The sequence below is a fragment of the Anopheles merus genome, chromosome X (genome assembly GCF_017562075.2).
Source record: "Anopheles merus strain MAF chromosome X, AmerM5.1, whole genome shotgun sequence".
NCBI lineage: Eukaryota > Metazoa > Arthropoda > Insecta > Diptera > Culicidae > Anopheles > Anopheles merus.
In genome coordinates this window covers 17,032,625-17,051,751 of record NC_054081.1, presented here as the reverse complement: position 1 = coordinate 17,051,751, position 19,127 = coordinate 17,032,625, and the positions used below count along the sequence as shown (strand labels likewise).

The 19,127-nt window shown below is 40.5% G+C and overlaps 1 protein-coding gene across 1 annotated transcript; it reads left to right on the top strand.

Moving 5' to 3' along the window:
• The first annotated feature begins 3,466 nt into the window (after window positions 1-3,466).
• LOC121594633 lies at window positions 3,467-17,369 on the top strand. The gene is made up of 4 exons (XM_041918121.1): window positions 3,467-5,391; window positions 15,634-15,933; window positions 16,015-16,445; window positions 16,523-17,369. Exons 1-4 carry the CDS (start codon window positions 4,816-4,818, stop codon window positions 16,977-16,979), a joined length of 1,764 nt encoding a protein of 587 aa, XP_041774055.1. The 5' UTR covers window positions 3,467-4,815; the 3' UTR covers window positions 16,980-17,369.
• The last annotated feature ends 1,758 nt before the right edge of the window (window positions 17,370-19,127 follow it).

The window sequence follows — 19,127 nt, the reverse complement described above, 5'->3', positions numbered from 1 at the left end:
CTGGCCGGTGTGTTTGTGCTTTCGCAGATCAACATCCTCTCCAGTTTTGCATTATTTATGTTGCTACTCGCCCGCCAAGATCCCTTTTGACTCCGGATGCGGAAAAAACCCGGAAATGGAATGGGTTTCATTGTTGCGGGATTTAAAATTCTAATAAAAAAAACATCCTGCCTAGCAGGGAGAGAGAATTGTGTAGCTGCAATTTTTTACACCAATTTTTCTGACTTCTCCAACCTGAAAATGATCGTTTGTTGTCTGTTATTTTTTCGTAACATTATTTATCAAACAGTTTCAACGGTTGATCTCTCGTAAAGATATACATTTCAATTTGAATTTGAACCGATTCTTTACTACTGACCTTTTTTAAGATCATCGCAGAATGCGTGTATTCTCCCTGGAATTTATCAATTTCCAATGTTTTTTTGTTTACTTTTTGTATTAAAAGGGGTTGTGCCACATACACGTCTTATAAAATTAGAACGTGGTACAAAGTATTTGACTCAAATAGATTTTGTTTTTAAATGAAATGAACAATGATACTAAAATATAATAAAAATACAAAATAATACTCAATTATTTATATTTATCTTTCTGAAAAAACTGTATGATACAGAAATCATGACATACGAAATTTTTGGGACACAATGATTTCTCTCTTGTCTAAGAATCACAGATAATTTTAAGTATGCAATAAGCAAAAAGTATACTAAAAAATAAAGTGCTGGAAAGAAAGTAGTAATAACAACACGATCGAGCTGCACAACCCTGGCGCAGAGCGTGTTAACGTATTTCGTTCTTCTCTCTCTATGTTGTTCTCTCGGTTTGTATTCTTTACTTTGAAAAATGGAGAGCGCACGGACGAGATCGACAGACGATCGCAAATAGCAGCAGGTAGAGGGAGATCGACATACCATCGGTTTGTTTGATCTAGAGGTGTGCCAAATGAACCAGAACCGTACGGTTCATTCAATTCACATGAAAACATAAATGAACCGGCTCATAAGTATAGAAAGCTATGGTTCTTTTAACACTTTGAGAAAAAAAAACACATAAAATGTGCATTTTTTTAATGCTCATTTTGAAAAAAAAATAACAGGAAAACATAACAAGTTTTGTAGTTCTAGCGATTTTCGAAAAGAGACCGATTCACAAACTCTATAGACAGTGGCGGATCTAACGGTGGGCAGATTAGGCGAGCTCTAGGCATGATCGTTATTCCAGTATGTAACAGACCACCCTATCCCTCCTCTCGTAGTAGACGTACAAATTAAGGAATATGTAAACAATCTAGGTACAGTAGGTGACCGCTAACTGAGAGGTAAACAAGCTCCAGTTAACGAACACTGTTCGCTAACTGGAGTGACGTTTCTATGGATTGATTGTTTTGATTGGCGTTGACTGGAATAAACATAACAATTTTTTTTTTCATTTATGTTGATATAAAGTATATAACATAATAACATAAATTAATAGCAAACGTAGGAAAAAGACTCTAAATTTGTTTGAAAAATGCACATTTGCTACACATTTCTCTTCGTGAGATTCCAGATGTTTCATGTTTTGACGTTTAAGTGTTCGTTAACTGAGAATCACTCCAGTTAGCGAACCTCCAGTTAAAAAGCACTCCAGTTAAAACACATCCAGTTAGCGGTCATCTACTGTATTTATAAATACATTAACCATGAAAATGTGCTTACCTTATTTAAGGCTCATGTTTATCAGACAAAGTGTTAAAATATTTAAGTTTCTATCGATTTTTATATTTTTTTGGTTTTGCAGTTTTGAAATGTTTAGATTAAGTAGCAGTCTGTAGAAAACGTTGGCAATTGTTTTTTTGTGGAGATGTTGTGTTCAACACACGAGCGCTTATAGTACAACATCTTAAGCACTACGTTGCTAAAGCAAGATACGATTCATGTTATTAACATGTTCAAATATGCTCAGTAATCAAGCCAGGAACAAAAATAGTCAACTAATTGGAAGCAATATTTATTCTATCTAAATAATTAACGACGGCATTCAGGCAATTAAGTTAAGTTTAAGTGATTTTACAACCATATTGGTCAATATTGGCATGCTCCGTGGTAATTTGGCTGTGAAATTAAGTCTGTCCGACTTTCAATAAATTGCATAAATTTTACACCTATCCTCACATTTATGCATGGTGTTCTGAGATTTTAAAATATATCAGTCTGATTTTTTGCAAGGAGCTGAAGAGAGTTCACACCGATGGGTGCAAAAAGGCTGATAAATGGTCCAGGAAACTGTCCAGGGTTCTGCAAAGTCAGATAATAGGTGAAAATATGAGGTGTCCGACTTTAGGTGACCGTCACTGTATTTTTGATAAGCGTCCATCTTTCCCACTATCTTCTTCTTGTTCTTCTTTTGGCCCAACAACCGTTGTCGATCAAGGCCTGCCTGTACCCCACTTGTGGGCTTGGTTTTCAGTGACTTCCCTACCAGCATTAAACGGCTTTGAAGGCATTCAGAAGGCATTTAAGGCCTTAGTCGCCTTAGAAGGCGAATTAAGATTTCAACCGAAACTTTCAAGGCTGTAACGGGTTCTTTTCGAAATCTTTCAACTTTTTGATTCAAGGAGAACAGATAGCTTGCCGCCATCTTAGCTTGTTTATATACTGAATTTGCACCTGTGCCAATGTAACTGCCAAATAGAGCAGTGACAACGCTTTTGGTTCCGAACCGAGAAAGCGTGTGTTCAAATCCAGATTTTTATGATCTTTTTCTGCGTTTATTTCTTTTTAAATTAATTTTTTCTTACTATAATTACTTTAAACAAAATTTATGTGAAGCGAAATTAAAATAATACCTTTTAAAAAAACATAATAATTACACTTTGTTCACCGTTCATTATCAGGATGGGAGAAATATGTATCTCATTTCTCATTTTATTAGATTTATCGAAATGAGTTTGATATATTAACACCTTTCAACGGGTTGGTCTTTAACAACCGAATAATGCAGACCATCATTAATAAAGTGAAATAGCTCAGAGCTTAACGCAAGAGAACATAACACGTAAATCGTGCTATCGAATCTCACGCTCATATCTGGGAACACTACAACAGTGCAGTGTTGAAGACACTTGTAAGGTTTTCTTTTGACAGTTGCAATTTCAAATTTCAAATTAAAAGCGAAATTTTTCATTGACATATTTCAAAGGCATTTAATTACTGCTAAATGCACTGCTGATCGCCTTCAATTCGCCGGCGATTACAAGGCGATTAGAAGGCATTTAACGGAAATTTGCGGGTAGGGTTATTGATTACCCCCCTGTAGCTGGATAGTCATTCCTACGTATGGCGGCACGATCCATTTGGGGCTCGAACCCATGACGGGCATGTTGTTACGTACGAGTTTACGACTGTACTACGAGATCGGCTATCCTTCCCCTATGTGTGTAGAACGTGTGTAAAAGAACGAAACAACTACGTTTACGTTAATTGTGGTGAACGACTTGGTTCTTTCACCATCACTTAAAATAAAAGATATGCCCATCCCTAGTTTGATCGCGCGTTTCTCTCGCTCTCACTCTCCTTCGCACTCTCGACGATCGAACGCTCAGAAAAGCAAACCGACGCGAGCATGTTTGCGCGTACCCGTAGGCTCTCGCGGTACGTGCGGACGGCATCTTTTTTGTGTCGCTCCGTCGGCCATACAGTTCCTCGGCCCATCCAACGCATTCTGGTGTTTTCCCTCGTCGCGCGTGCATGCCGCCGTTTACCACTGGTGGTGTGTCCGTCCGTCCTTAGCGAATTGTTGTACGGTCCTCCTGCCAACAACTTCTGTCTTGGCCAGCCCAAGTGGAAGTAAAGTGACCAAACAACCACAACACCAAACTTCAATCAAACCCCAACACAGTGTTTGCGGAGTGTGTGAGAGAGCGACAGCGGGAACCTTGGGGACGAGTTGTGGGTGCGCGCGTGTGTACATTGGAAGTGGGGTACAGGTGAAGACGGGCATCGTGCCTCCGCGTGGAGAAATGGCCGCCGTTGATGAGTGAAAGTAGTGGACGCTTCGCTGAAGTCGGCTAACAGCAGAGTGATCGAAGAAGCGGCATAACGAACGGGAGAGAAAGAGAGATAGAGTGCGTTTATGTGTGTGTGTGTGTGTGTGTGATCGAGCGATTAGCGGAGAAGGGTGGAAGACGAGGGCCGTGTTGCATTAAAGCATAATTATTCAAATTATCTGTGCGTTTGTTTGGTGGAATTTTGTGGCAGCGAGAAACACAAGGGGCAGCCCCCGAAGAGTGTGCGGCCGAGGATCAGCCGCCAAAGCAAAGCCGAAAAGGCAAAAAAGGCAGCACGTCGAGAAATGCTGGACAAAAACCGGTATCTCCCTCGTCAGGTACCGTGCCGAGCCTGCCTCCTCTCCCCGCGAAAACAAAAGCCTTCCTCCCAATCAACCGTTGCAGATCGCATCCAAAAGCCACGTGTCTGCCCAGCGCTGCGTGCGTCTGTGTGTGCGCCATGACGCAGATGGTTCGGCGCTGCGAAGCTGAGGCAACAACCTTTCCGGACGTTGTGCGCGGCTGAAACAGGGTAATATCATCTCCTCGTGCGCGCGATGGTCATCGCCGCAGCCATCGAAGGTCACCTGTAAGCGAGCGATCAAACAAAAACATACATACACACACGCGCGCGCGCACACACACCGTGCACACCTGTGCCTGTACCCTGTGGACGGTGCGTTAAGCGCCATTTTTTATTCGTCGACCGATTCGTTCGGCTTCCAGCATCCGCAGCAGCCGCCATTAAGCGCTGCGGTCGCTGCGGGAAGAAGGGCCAACAGAGCGAAATGACGACGCCGCACGGTACGTCACCGACCGGTGGCGGTGCGCCGGCACCGCCCGGCACCGGCGAGCGGCCGCTCAGCTTCTACGACAACCTGTCCACCTCCTCCTCCCTGACCGGCCGGACCATCCAGTTTCCGGACATACAGTTCCGGTTCGACGAGAATATTCCCGACCGCCGCTCGGTGCACAGTACGGCCAAGTCGGACTTTTTCGGTCTCAGCACGGCACCAGCCACGACCAACACCACCAACACCACCACCAACAGCATCGCCCTGACACTGGACGAACCGCGCTGTCCGCCGGGGAGCTCCGGCTCGCCCGTCACTCCGCCGCTCCGGCCGTTCGACAACGGTGTCGGCGGGGTTACACCACCGATCACCGGTTCGCCCGCGTCCAGCGGCGCCTCGACCGCCCCGCTGCGGTCGCCCTCGGCCTCCCCTGGCAGCGTGGTCGGTGATGGCGGAACCGAACCGCCCTCCACCAGTACGCCCCGCTGCTCGCGGCCCAACTCGACGATCAAAACCATCACCATCAAACTGCCCGACCCGGTCACGGGTGCTGCCGGCGGACCGTCTGAGGTATGTAAAAAACAAGAAGAATAATAAGAAGAAGATAACTTCCCTTCATACTAAAGTGCTGACGAAAAATTCTTTTCAATGCTATTTGTATGGCAAGTTCCAGGTTTAAAACTATATTACAAAAAAAAACGTTACAGGGTCTTCCAGGATTTCTGATAGCTGTGGGACACTTCATTGACTCTTTTTTGGACTCTATAGCACTCTTGTTGGACAAATCTTATAGGAATTTCCTGAATTTCCGGCGTGAGCAAAAAGAATGCCATAGAGTCCAATTTCCAGCTTTAGAAGTTCACTTCCAACACGAAAGAGTCAAGGAAGTGTCCCACAACTATGAGAACCCCTGGAAAACCCTGTATTATTTTTTGTTAACCACAATCTAGAAAAGGAAAACATTATTTTACCTATTTCTACAAATTTGTACTTTGCTACTGAAATGGTAATGGTATTTCTGCCACGCTGGCTAACACGCTACCGTTGCGAAAGGGATGAAAAACATTTTCATTTTCAATTTGTCTTTAAGGGCCTTTTGTTCAATATTGTCTTTAAGGGCCATGAAAATTACCCAATATTGTGAGCGCTAATGCCTTTGTGATGGAACGCACCAGTGCTGTCACGTGTATATTTCTCTTTTAAGATTTATTTTACCAGGCCCATTCAAACGCCGTGCAACCCATGTCCACCTTAGGTTCCAAGTTCCTTGGAATAGTGTCCCATTTGTATTTATCGTAATTTTAAAGGCATGTAATACCCGTAATATCAACCAGTCAAAACTGATGTTAGCTGTTGCGCCAATCTTTTTTATTAGAAAAAAAAACTGTAACTAACGTGTTAGAAGTAGTTCAGTAGTAAACGTGCTTCTTTGATAAAAATCTTTGGCTTTTGTATAATTTCAATATCCTTCAATATTTAATTTTTTTAGTTATCGCTTTCGTAGGGGAGTAAGCAACTTAAATAAACTATCTTAACACTATGCTTTAACTAACGATCTATAATGATCTTAATTGGGGTCAAGTGTATAATATTTATAAAGCTAAAAGGTGTTTTTAAACGTATCGATTGAAATACTATAATCAATGTTAGATATGTCTCGAAGTTTGAACTCGTTTTATTTATACAAAGGTTTAATATAGATATAAAGTTGCATACTACGGTCAATACTTAACTGTTCATAGTGTCTTAGAACAGTAGCAGGAGAATTGATATGTTATGTTGCCAACAGACCAACTCTGAGCAACCACACGGCTATGTTTGTGGGAATACTTTAGATCCCAGAGGGGAATTCCCCTCAATCAGGGAATTTTATTTTAATTTTTTGGGGGAATTTTTCAACAAAATTTCGTTAAATACCATGGTTTGACACGCTCTCACCCCGCTCGTGAACTTGTGAGTGGGGAATGAAATCCTACATGCACCTTACATGGGGGGAAAACTGCAAAAATATTGAAAACCACTGCTTTCAATGAATTTCTAAATAAACTCGACTATGGTATTAGACGTACCAAGAATTTAGCAGTAGACTTTAATTTATTTTTTATTTTACTACATTTTAAATACTATTTCCCATGCATTAGACCAGATATGTCAAACATAAAGACCGCGAAGGCGTTCAAACTACCAGAACTTTGGCAGTTATTTGAATGAAGCCGATATAGATTGTAGATTATTAGACAAGAAAAGTGGATGTGCTAATTTCGATCCGCTTAGGAAGAAGGTTTCAACATTCAGACTCAAGCCTGGATTACAGTTTCAGTGAGCTAGAACGTGACATGTTGGGGTTTCCTGCTATATTTAATTAAATACCAATCAAAATATGGCTTACTGTGCACCAAAAGAAAGGATATTCAATTCTCCACGAAAAATAATTTCCAGCAATATCCTTTCTATTTTGATTACTATTTAAAGAAATATAGCAAAACAAAATTCACGTTCAATTTCAATGGAGCTATAATGCGGGCTTTAGTTGTTCGATTGACGAAGAGTGCAGTACGTTAGAGGCTTCTTTGGTTAGATAGTTAGATGTTTTAGTAGTTGTTATAATAGCAGCGGCACCCTAAAGTCGGATTCCTAATATTTTCATCCATTTTCTGATTTGAGGTTTTCTGGACAGTTCAGAAACCACGAATATCACGCTCTTCACTTGATTAATGTAGACAATCGTTAGCTATGCTGCTACTAACAATCAGATGTTTGATATCTTTTCCTTAACAAATGGCAACATAGCTTGCCAATATTGGCTGATCATTATCGGGCTATAATTTGAGTTTACCTATAATTACCTTTATAATTATAATTACCGTTTACCTATAATTAAGAGTTTTCATTACAAGTCATCAGCGTTGTCAAAATGCTACATTTGTACTTTGCATGCCTATTAAATGACCTAAGATTAAGATTAAGAGTTAAAATATACTGGTCTGATTGTGAGAAGTCTCATCGATGTGGGAAGACGACATACGAGGTTAAAAAATTGTTCAGGAATTTATTAAAATTTGGCACATATCTTGAGTAATCCACCACTGAAGGTATAAGGCAGAGATTTCAAACTGTTGGCCTGCCAAATATGGCCCGGGAAGTCTTTCGGTGTGGCCCGCGACCCCGCTAAAGCCAACATTTATTTTGCATTTCCGCTTCCGCGCATATTTTGCTGAAATCGGGCATTAAATTATAGGCACATTGTTTTTTTTTATTAAAACGATTACAATCTTAATAAAAAAATCGTGTCATCTCATAATAATCCATTTTAATAATAATTAACCAAAATATTTGTTGAACAATTTTTTTAAGAAACAAGTCATTTTAGCTTCAAACTCATCAAACATCGTAAATGTACGGCATTAACTGACACATACTATGTGTTGTTTTTGGAAAATTACTTTTTCCTTCAATTTTAAGCAATCAATCAGGGTACTTGGTGACCAAAAGAGCAATTTCTGTAAGAAATGACTTTGAAAAATGAACAAAATCGTGAAAAAACCAACGGGAATAAAAAAAACGCAAAAAACGATTTAAACCTTTTCATGAGGCAGCACCGACAAGACAGGCGCGTGGACTAGACTGCAGGTGAGCTTAAAGCTCTGATTGTAGATGCCATAATAAAAGGGGATTTCTATGGAGTTTGGCAGGAAGGGTGTTTCTAACGTACGTAAATGCTGTTCACAATCAATGTTAGCTCAATAATATTGATAATTTTAATCTCATCAATATCAACATAACATTAACTATTCTGTCACGAATAAACCGACCAAATATAACCAGAGGTCTATAAACAAATGAAGATAATCTACTTGAAACGTCATTTAGAAATACATTTCTTAGATTGAATGAAAATGAAATGAATGAATAATATAATATCATATAAAAACTAGGTCGCTATTTTAAGTAGCCTTTTGGCCCGCGAGATCCAATGAGTTTGACATCACTAGTATAAGATACCAGTTGAATACTTATTCAAGAATTGGTTTTTTTGAACGAAAAAATGTAGATTTGATTCTAGGTCCAAAGAAATTTCGTTAATACCGTATTTTAGCTTGTATAACGAACCCCTCGTGGGTCGAAAATGGCCAAAATCAGATTAAGGGGGTCGTTATACACGGATAGTACCTTTTCGGTTACTCCTGAGACATAACATTCGTTTACATACAAAGATGGACAGGTGCATAGGTATCCACAAAGATATTACTACAAAAACAAGGAGTGTAGCCTATAAAGAGCATTACCAAAAGAAATAAGTTTAGAAACTACGGAAACAATTGATCTCACTGATAGTTTAAGTTGATGATTCAAATTCATAAAAAGGAACCACTTGAGCATGAGGTAAAAAAATAAGGCTCATAAAATACGAAAAGAATACGAAGTTCTGACGTTCGCCTACAGGGTGGCATCGTAGAAGTGATACACTTTGTTTTTGTAATAAAATTGACACCAGGTTTGATTTCTCTTAGAAATCGATTTAAATAGCTTCTATTGGTACTAAACTTGCATTTCACTCAATTTATTTCAAATCTTGCACCTTTAAACTTGATAACCGACCGTAGGCGCTTTTAGAAATCGTTGCAGGCCGCACGCACAACTTCATCCGGCATTTCACCCATATCTTTAACAACCGTGTCTTGAATCCGTCCAAATGCAAATGTTGTTTTTTGCCCGGTTTCTTCTTTGGAACAATCATGCCTGTCTCCTCGTATCGATTGATGGTCCTATAGATGAATAATCGACTTAAATTGAGATGAGACAGTTTCTGTTTAATCTGTTTGTTTGTCAATCCATGCAAATGCGAGATTTTTATTTGTTCTCGACATGAATCCACTATAATATATGAGAAAACTGAAGTGAGCACTAAGTGTACGTTTTTTACGATAAATAGTAAACAAATAAAGCTGTCAAAATATGCTCATGAGATTGACACACAGTGACAGAAAACACAAAAAGGGGTACTCGAATAGGTGTATCACTTCTGCGATGCCACCCTGTATACCAGAAGCACACAAAAATGTGTGTGAATCAAATTGGTGACCACTAAAATTTATATTTTATTGTAAAATTCCAAAAGTTTTAAATCATTGATCAGGAGGGTCGTTGCTCACGCTAGATTACGATAATTATCGTCAATCGAATGCACCATGTGCTGCTGTGGGTGAAAGAGAAAGGAAAAATTGACCAAAAAACTAAAAACAATTAATATTTGTTGCTTACAAATTGGTAGGTAAACAACCCTTTTGCCATTGATTAATTATAATCTTATCAATTAAAAGCAACCTCCACAACCACCACATCCTTCCTGCCTGTTGTGTAATGTTTTTAATCAGGAAAATTTCGAAAAAAAAAAACAAGAATACCTATGCCTGCTATGACACTTTTTCGACTGACATCCGCTACAGATTGTTTCTAAACGTAAAAAATCTTGCCTTTATGAGCGAGCAGTAAACAAACAGAATAACCCCCCTTGTTTATGGTGCACTTTTTTCAATTCTCTTTTCGTGCGAACAATATTGAGCCTTTCAAAAAAAAAAAACATGTATCAATAACGCAAACATTGTTGCTCGTTAGATTTGTTCGTTTACAGGAGTATTTGTGGGCCTTTTAGAGTTGCTTTTTATGCCAACTACTGGTTCACCGGACCCGTAATGAGAGGCTCCTCTGTATGGCACTTATTTTTTTAATTCGGAGGGCATGAGGTGGATGACGCCACCCGGCCCAAAGTGGAAACTTCCGCGTGAACCATGTTGGTTGAATTAGCAACGCGGGACATTACAGTCCCCGTGCGAGATTCGAACATCGGACCACGCGCACTGGCCACAAAGCAACAAAGCCTCGCACACACACGGGCGCGCTTTTCACACAATAGACTATTGTGGGATGTTTCTGGCCCTGTCGCTTTTCCGCGGAGCGACACTGGAAACGGCAAAAAACGGAAACGGATGTCGTACGAAACAAACCCAACCGCCCTTGGCTCAATGGTTGGTGGGTGGAGCGGGGAGGTGGATGAAGGGCTTATTGTTACGATCGGTTCCGCTTTCAGCCGTTGTTTGGTGTGTTTGTTTTGTTAGCTCGCGTCTGATGAACGGGTGCGCGCGCGCGCGGTGGTACTCAACCGTGAAAAATGTATGTATGCAAGTGTGTGGGGGTAGAGGGGGTTAGAGGGGGTGAGAGATATGTTGGAGCATGTATATGTGTGTGCGTATGTGTGCAGGTGGCTGCATTTACCCTTAAGCGGACCTTTACCCCCCCCCCCCCCCCTTTTCGGGCCTCGTGTGCAGGAGAGAACTATTCGCTCGAATTCCAAGCTTAAGCCACCCACCCCACCTTATCCCCTCGCGAGACGCACGGGAATGATCTCATATTAGTTCTCACTCTGCTGACTTGGCCGACTTGTGTGTGGTGTGCGCTGGAATGTACACATGTAACCGTGAGTCACTGCGTATTGATGGTTGGCAGTTTTTGAACATGCGGCGACAAACGGTGGGTAAAACTTGTCGTTCTTTTTTGTTCTTTGTTTTGTTTTTGCTGTTTGTTCGTTGCTCACTTCGTGCTTTTTTGCCTGCACATTTGAGCGTTCTTATCGGTGGCTGGAACGCTTCGAGCTGGAGGTAGTTTCGAGTAACATTCCGAAAAACAAATGTTTGCAATTTGAGAAACAGCACAAAAAAATGCTCCCGGCGTGAACCTTCACATTACTGCGATCGTGTTACCGTGGCTCGGGCATTGCGTTTACGTGCCGCCAGTCGGGATGCTTGGCTGTGTTGGGCGAAAAAATCAGTAAAGAAAGCAACGCGGGGGGAAAACAATCACCACGAACGCCTTTGATCGAACCAAAATTTGCGCTTTGCGGTCAAAGGCAAATGTCAACGCGTCAGTCCTAAATAGTTGTGACGCTCGTGTTGGCACCTTCCCAATGAAGGCCGTTATTTTTTGTTTTCTTTTTCTCTGCCATCGTAAACTCTTCGTAAACAAATTCAAACCGTCCTCTCAGTGACCAAATTTACACCTTCATCTCTACGACCGTCGTACCCGGGTGTATGAGAAGTCATTATTTATCTCATTTATATACATACGGTATACATACGGTGTATATACATTTATATACATACAATTATTTGTATATTTTTCGGGGTTTTTTTTTACAAAATGACCAACTAAAAGTTTTACGAAATGATTTGCAATTGCTTTCTAAGCATTAATATGTTCTACTCATTAAAATGGTAGGGCGTCTGAATCTGTAGATGAAGGATTTTTTTCCTAATTAACTTAATATGTAATCTATTCTAGCTTACCCTTAATTACTCACACCTGGACGAGGCTTTTTATTAGAAGAAAATTGAAGCCCGATCAGCGATTCTACTGTTTTTCCCGACTGTTTTAGTACCTCTTCTTTGAACGGAAAGACGCCAGTAATGGTGTATAAATCTGCATTCCTTGTGAAGCGGCTTGAGCAGTTACAGTGTTGCGAACGGTAATAATCGTCGACACAAAATTTTACAAAACGATACTTTTTGAAGCATTTCATTCTAGATTCACGCTTCCATTCGACAATCACGCAAAAAAACGTCATTTGACACGATTATATTTTTCTGGTCCATTCATTTGACTTTTTTTATTTTTCCGTACTTCATGTGAACTAGATCTTCATCGAAAATGGGTACTTTTATAGTGTTTTCGCATGAATTTCTATACTCCTGTAAGACGACACCATTTTACTGGTTGACTGAGTGAAAGTATCTAGTAGGCTTGGGCAATTCGGTTCATTTTAATGAACATGTACGTACTAGTTCTTTAATTAACACTAGGTTTATGGGCGTGTCTTATATACCTATCTCTAAGAACACTCGTCAATTTTAGGGGTGGATAAAAATACATATTTAAATTGGTTAAAATCATGAAAAAACACAATTTTATTAAAATTATCAATCGTTTAACATGTTTTGGTTTCTATAAACAAATGTCTGCAAAATGCTCATTTATTGTAATAGTCGTTAATTTTTCACCGAACACATGAACCGATATCTTTTCGATGTCATATTTTAAAAGAAAGTTTCGATCCGCGGGATGTCCGCGGGAGTTTCGATCAGCAGGAGGAGTAAGTTGATCAGCAATTCCGTATGAAGCTTCTTCTATTTGGCGTAACGTCCTACGCGGACATGCCGGCCTATACAGTGTTTCGAGACTTAATTCATTATCATGTAGCCGGATAGTCAACCCTTGCAACCGGGGGACGATCCATTCTGGACTTGAACCCATCCGTTTGAAGCTACTTTATTATATTCATTTATAAAGATTTTTTACAATTGGTTCATGGTTCTGTTTCATTCCATAATTTACTATTATTGAAAAGTGCTACAAACTAACTAAATTAACTATATGTAATCAACCCACCCGTCAATTTGACGGGTTCCTTAGAGATAGGTATACTACATACATCCTGTTCCCGAAGAATTTGCCGTAACTCGAATATCAGCGTAAGTCGTATGCTGTTTATACTGCATTGGATAATTTTTGAAGCTTATTGTACTGATTTGACATTTGATCTGTCAAATTTGGAAAACCGCGTATCTCCGAATCCGCGTAAGTCGAGAACCGCGTAACTTGGCAACAGGCTGTATGTATTTGAAAATCTATGAAAGTTATGAAAATGATACTTAAACTACAAACTCATAGTATGTTATGATGAATTTACGACAAGTAAAAATCAAGATTACACAAAAGGTATTTTAAGTATTTCAATTCAAAGTTTAAATTCCGTCAAATTTGACGGGTTCCATAAACCTAGTGTTAAGATTAACAGAACGTGAATCGTGATGCTTTCGTTCATTTCAGTTGAAGAAAATGTAATAAATTGTTTGATTTTGCAAGAAGAGCGTAATTAGTGTATTACATCTTGAAAATTATTAGGCACACCAGGATTATCTTTATTACGATTGGTAGGACGTTCTTTTCATGAACGTCCTGATACTACGGTTCACGTTCATATTTGTATTGAAAGAGATGAACGACCTAGCGTACTAAGACGCTCTTTATTTCGACGAGTAGGACTTTCTTTTCATGAACATCCTGGTAGTACGGTTCTTGTTCATATTTGTATTGAAGGAAATTAACGACCAAGCGTATTAGGACGATTTTCATTTCCACGGGTTGGACGTTCTTTTGATGAACGTTCTGGTATTACTGTTTACGTTCATATTTGTATGGGAGGAAATAAACGACCTGTCGTACTAAGACTTTCTTTATTTCGACGGGTAGGACGTTATTTTCATGATCAGCTCAGTACATTTTGATTTATAAAGAATCGATGAACGTTGGTTAGATGAACGTCGACAATTAACAACATTGGTCAGTTATCATGTGTAATATTTGGTTAAGCTTGTTTTGTAGCCTACAGAGGTGAGTTTTCGAACATGTTCTCCATACTGGGGCTGCATATGTGTGCAACTAGTAGGATTATATGTTTATAAACTGCCAACATATTTGATTGCGACAAACGAGACCTACAATAGATCAGTGGGTAGAGGCATTTCAAAAGAAGATGTCCACTTTCTAAGATGGGTTCTACATGTCCCCTGAAGATCATCTTATAGTCCATCGCAAGTTCCGGATATTTGACCGACGGCGACCATGGGACAGTCGTCCCATCAATAATAAGCCCCGGGCTCAGAGGTGGAGTCAGCGTCTTCTTAAAACGACGGAGAAAGAGAATTGCTCGGGTTTTGGATGGCTTGATTTTGATCTACAGTTTCCGTTGTATTGAAAAAAAACTAAAACTTCAATAGTTTCTGTTGTATTGAACATTAAAATTTCAAATTGGGAACATAGGTTTGAATATAAACGAATATAAAAGTGGGAATTTCAAAGTTTCATTTACTATTTTAAGTATTTGTTTAAGTTTTACAACTCTCCTATTGAATAAAAGAGTTTACTTCTGTTTTATAGAAAATAAAATGAAAATACCTTTTTCCATGCCTGTTTTAGGTAATTATTAATAAAATATTTATATTTTATGGTTAATTTTTCGTTAATTTATTTTTGATTTATTTTTCATTTGTATTTGTGTGTTCATTTTCATTGAAGTTTTAAACTTAAAAAGTTTCACTTCCCATACAAAATGTATGGGATATCCGGGTATGCCGGTCGTAACGATGAGGGGTATCAAAAGAAAAAATAAAATTACAGTCATTATCCGATATACGCTATCGAAAGGGACTGAGCGCAATAGCGTATCTCGAGTTTTCGCGTATAGCGGTTTCCTATGGAAAAAGAGCTTATACAAGGGTCGAAAAATATCGACGCAGAGTTTTGAATTATTTGTTTTTATTGTAAAACAGGTATCTTTTACACAAACTCGATGGAATATGCTTTTTGAATATAAGTCGAATTCAAAAAGAGCATAAAATATTTCAAAATATTCAAATATTTAAAAAAAACACATGTAGCTGTCAAATTTAGAGGAATCGCGTACTGCGAATTCGCGTAAATCGAGTATCGCGTACTGCGGATAATTGCTGTAAAATATTTAGGATTTTTTTGAAAAATAAGTTCATCATGTGACCTTTCTGTGAATAAAATTTCCTAAAGATACATTAAATAAATAAGTAGCAACCATCGTTCAATAAAAATTTATTTAAGTTTAAAATTAAATGAAAATCATACCAGATATCCAGTCGGAGGGTAAAAAACAACCTATCCCGCCCTCCTCGCGCCATTCCTGTCTGGCTCAATTGATCTCTCATTTTTATTATTCCCTTTTTTCCCCAGGCCGTCTACATGACGACGACGGTGCCGCAAAACTTCGCCAAAAATGCCAGCACACTGATCGGGCGCCACAAGCCGACCCGGAGCAGCCTCCGGCACAGCCGCATGCTGGTGGTGAACAAAACCGTCCCGGTGCGGTACCCGCCCGGCAACTCGCTGAACCTGCGCCACCTGCGCCTGTGCCGCACGCTCATGGTGCTGCAGATACTGATCGGCATCGTGCTGAACGTGATCGGGCTGAACATCATGGTGTGGTCACCGTCCACCAGCACCAAGGACAATCCGTACTGGTCGGGTTTGATCGTGAGTAGCGAGAGCGTGTGTGAGCGCGAAGGACTTTCGGAATGATTTTCTCATCTTCATCCCCCCTTTTCCCCTCCTCAGCTCATCGTCTGTGGCGTGCTGTTTCTGGTGCTGTTTCAGTTCAAGCGGGCCCGCCCCGGCACGGACAAGGGAACGCCCGCCCAGAACGTGGCCCGGCTGCACCAGCCACAGTCGCCGTGGCGGGAAAACTGTTTTCACTTTCTGCGCGTGAACGCGCTGATCATGCTGCTGCTGACCATCTTCTTCACCGCGCTAGCGTTCATGTACGCGCTGATCCACGCTACCAACCTGTCCGCGGATGGATTGCGCTGCGAGCCCCAGTTTACGTTCAACGTCAACTCGTCCTCGTGCGTGTGTACGATCGATACGCGCCCGACGACCCGAACGAGCGTGCTGCCGATGAGCGCGAACGCGACCGACCCATCACTTGACGAACCGCTGCCCGCTGGAGGCGCGTACAACGACGACAGCATCATACGGCTCGAGTATCGGTAGGGAGCGTGTGTAAACGTGGCGTTCGGCAAACGTGCTAACCGTGCTCTTTGGGCACATCCGCTTCCTTTTCCAGCGACTTCAACTGCAATGAAGTGCACAGCATCTGGTACTACGTGATGCTTGTCTCGACGCTGCTAAACAGCGCCGGCTGTCTGCTGGCCACCACCTTCCTAGTCATCTACAGCATCGAGTGTTTTCGCCGGTCCACCGATCGGCAGCCGCACCGCGCCAAGAACGGTCAGCCGGGTGGTGGGGTGCGTCTCGCTGATCCGACCGCCACCACCGGTAACCTGGCGGGTACGAACCACCCAAATGCGACTGCGCCGGACGCCTCCACACTGCCCCTGCTGGCGATTGCGAAACCGGCCCCACGCGGCCCACCCGCACCCGACAGCAGCATACTGAGCAGCACGGCCAGTAGCGGCCGTCCGGAAACGGGCCAAACGGACACGACCCTGGAGGAAAACACACTGATCACGATCCTGTCCGAGGAGGCGGGTGAGGAGGGCAACAAAACGATAGTATCGTGAGGAAAGCTAGCGAGAGAAGAGCAGCGAGAAACGCGGACGGTGCTATAAGAGCATAAATGCTCGGACTTGTAAATGCATCGTGAAGAAAAGTTAGCTGTTAGACGATAACTGCAATGGGTGCTTGGGCGGGATTGGGAGACAAGCCCTTCCCCGTAGCCCCCTGGTAACGAACAGTATTCGTTGGTGAGCTAGTAAGGTATTGCAATAAACAGACGCGTCTAGCCAAAAACTGTACGCGCGTATGGAATTTAAAGATTATTTGATTTTATTGTCAGTTTTTCCCGCGGTTCGTCCGAATTTCCCGGACTTGAGACGCACTCATGCCAGGTATGAGGCTCGTGCGGCCCGCAAAACAATTTTAAAACTATATACTGAGTGAATAAAAAGAAATAGAAACATAAACTCAGTGAATTAGAATCATTGCCGAAAACGTTCAATCGTATTTTTGACCTTGATCGTCGTATAGTTGATTATACTGAACCTTTCAAGATTAAATTTTACCTAAACTTCATACATTGTCACTTGGGGCGATGATAACCAGGCATCAAGAACAATATTCACGATGAAATGTAACATAACTCCGTTATTTTGATAGCCAACTGAAGAACGTTTAATTTCATTAATCATCAACTCTGTTATGTGGCATTCCAAGGATACTGCCTTGTAATTATCATAATTTAGATAAATTACGAATAATTCAACAATGCCGCATCCAAACAGAAAGTAAAACAACACATTTGAGAACGTCTTTGTCATAATATATGCACAAATGGTGAAATACATGAACAAAACAAAGTTTCAATCGTGCGGTTTGTGGATCTAGTTTGACAGTTGCGGATCTTAAGCTTTGCGACTTGTATTGTTTAAATTTTTTGATGTTTATTACATGAATGAGTTGGCGTTATGATTAAGCAAAAAAAAAACAAAAGAATGAAATTAAAAACAATAAAAACATCAAAACGGGAAAGACGGACACTCTGTCGTAGGAAAAGATAGACACCGGATTTTTTTTACTTTTTATATCAATTGATGACGAATAGATTTTATCAAATATCTTAAATAAAAGTATTCGCAAGACATAAACCATCCATCAAATAGAGAAAGCATTGAAATAAGCGAGACATGAAACACCGGTCAAAATAGCAGTCATGCGTGATGCTATTACACTTCTAGGCATTTCACAAACCCCAATATCTTGACACGACTTGGGCAACTTTAATCAACAAAAAGAAGAGGCACCGATGATATGACATCGTCCTGGAATAGATGAAAGATTCGATGGGATAACAAAGATCAAAAATAATTTGGCATCGTGGAAAAATGGCTTGATCTGTTAACAAGTCCCTCAAACATGCTGGGGTCCACGGAGCAATTTTCCAAAACGAAGTTGTAGACTGTTGTTTTGTGAGCTAGAGTAACGTCAGCTGTTAGTGCCCGAAATTTTAATAATACCTTAGACTGTGCATTCAACGATGTGTTAGAAGCGACGCATACAATTCCTTAATTCACGGCTGAATGAATTGTCGTTGCAATTGGGCAAGAATTGGTTTATGTACGTATCAGGAAGTGGAAGGCAATGGGATATAATATAAACCTCTTCAAGAAAAAAATCATAAACCTCTTCAATTTCCAAAGTTTTCTACAGGTGTCCATCTTACCCTTCATGGTGTCCATCTTTCCCATATCAAGTGTCCGTCTTACCCGAACATTTCAAAACTACACGAAAAAAAGGTTTGATTTATTTAAATTCACATTCACATATAATTCATTAAAAAATATAAAAATCGAAAAAAAAATTTAAAATTCAACACATTTGCTGCTAAAACATAATGTGTAACATAAGTTACGAACATTTTCATGGTCGTTGCATCTATATAAACTCAATATTTTTACCATTTTCCTTACCTTCCTTCCCCAATGAGACATGTGTTGATAACGTTTATAGCAATCAAAATTTAGTAATAATTTTGAATTAGCTTCAAGGTCGAGACTAATTCGGTTTGTTGAAGGTCGAGACTAATTCGACATACTTTTTCACTCTTCCTTATTAGCGATAACACAAGCTCATGACGATAAAGCTTGAAGTTTTTGCTGATGGGCTGCTTAATTTTAAAGAAGTAGGTCGATGGTATCTTCGATGGTATCCTC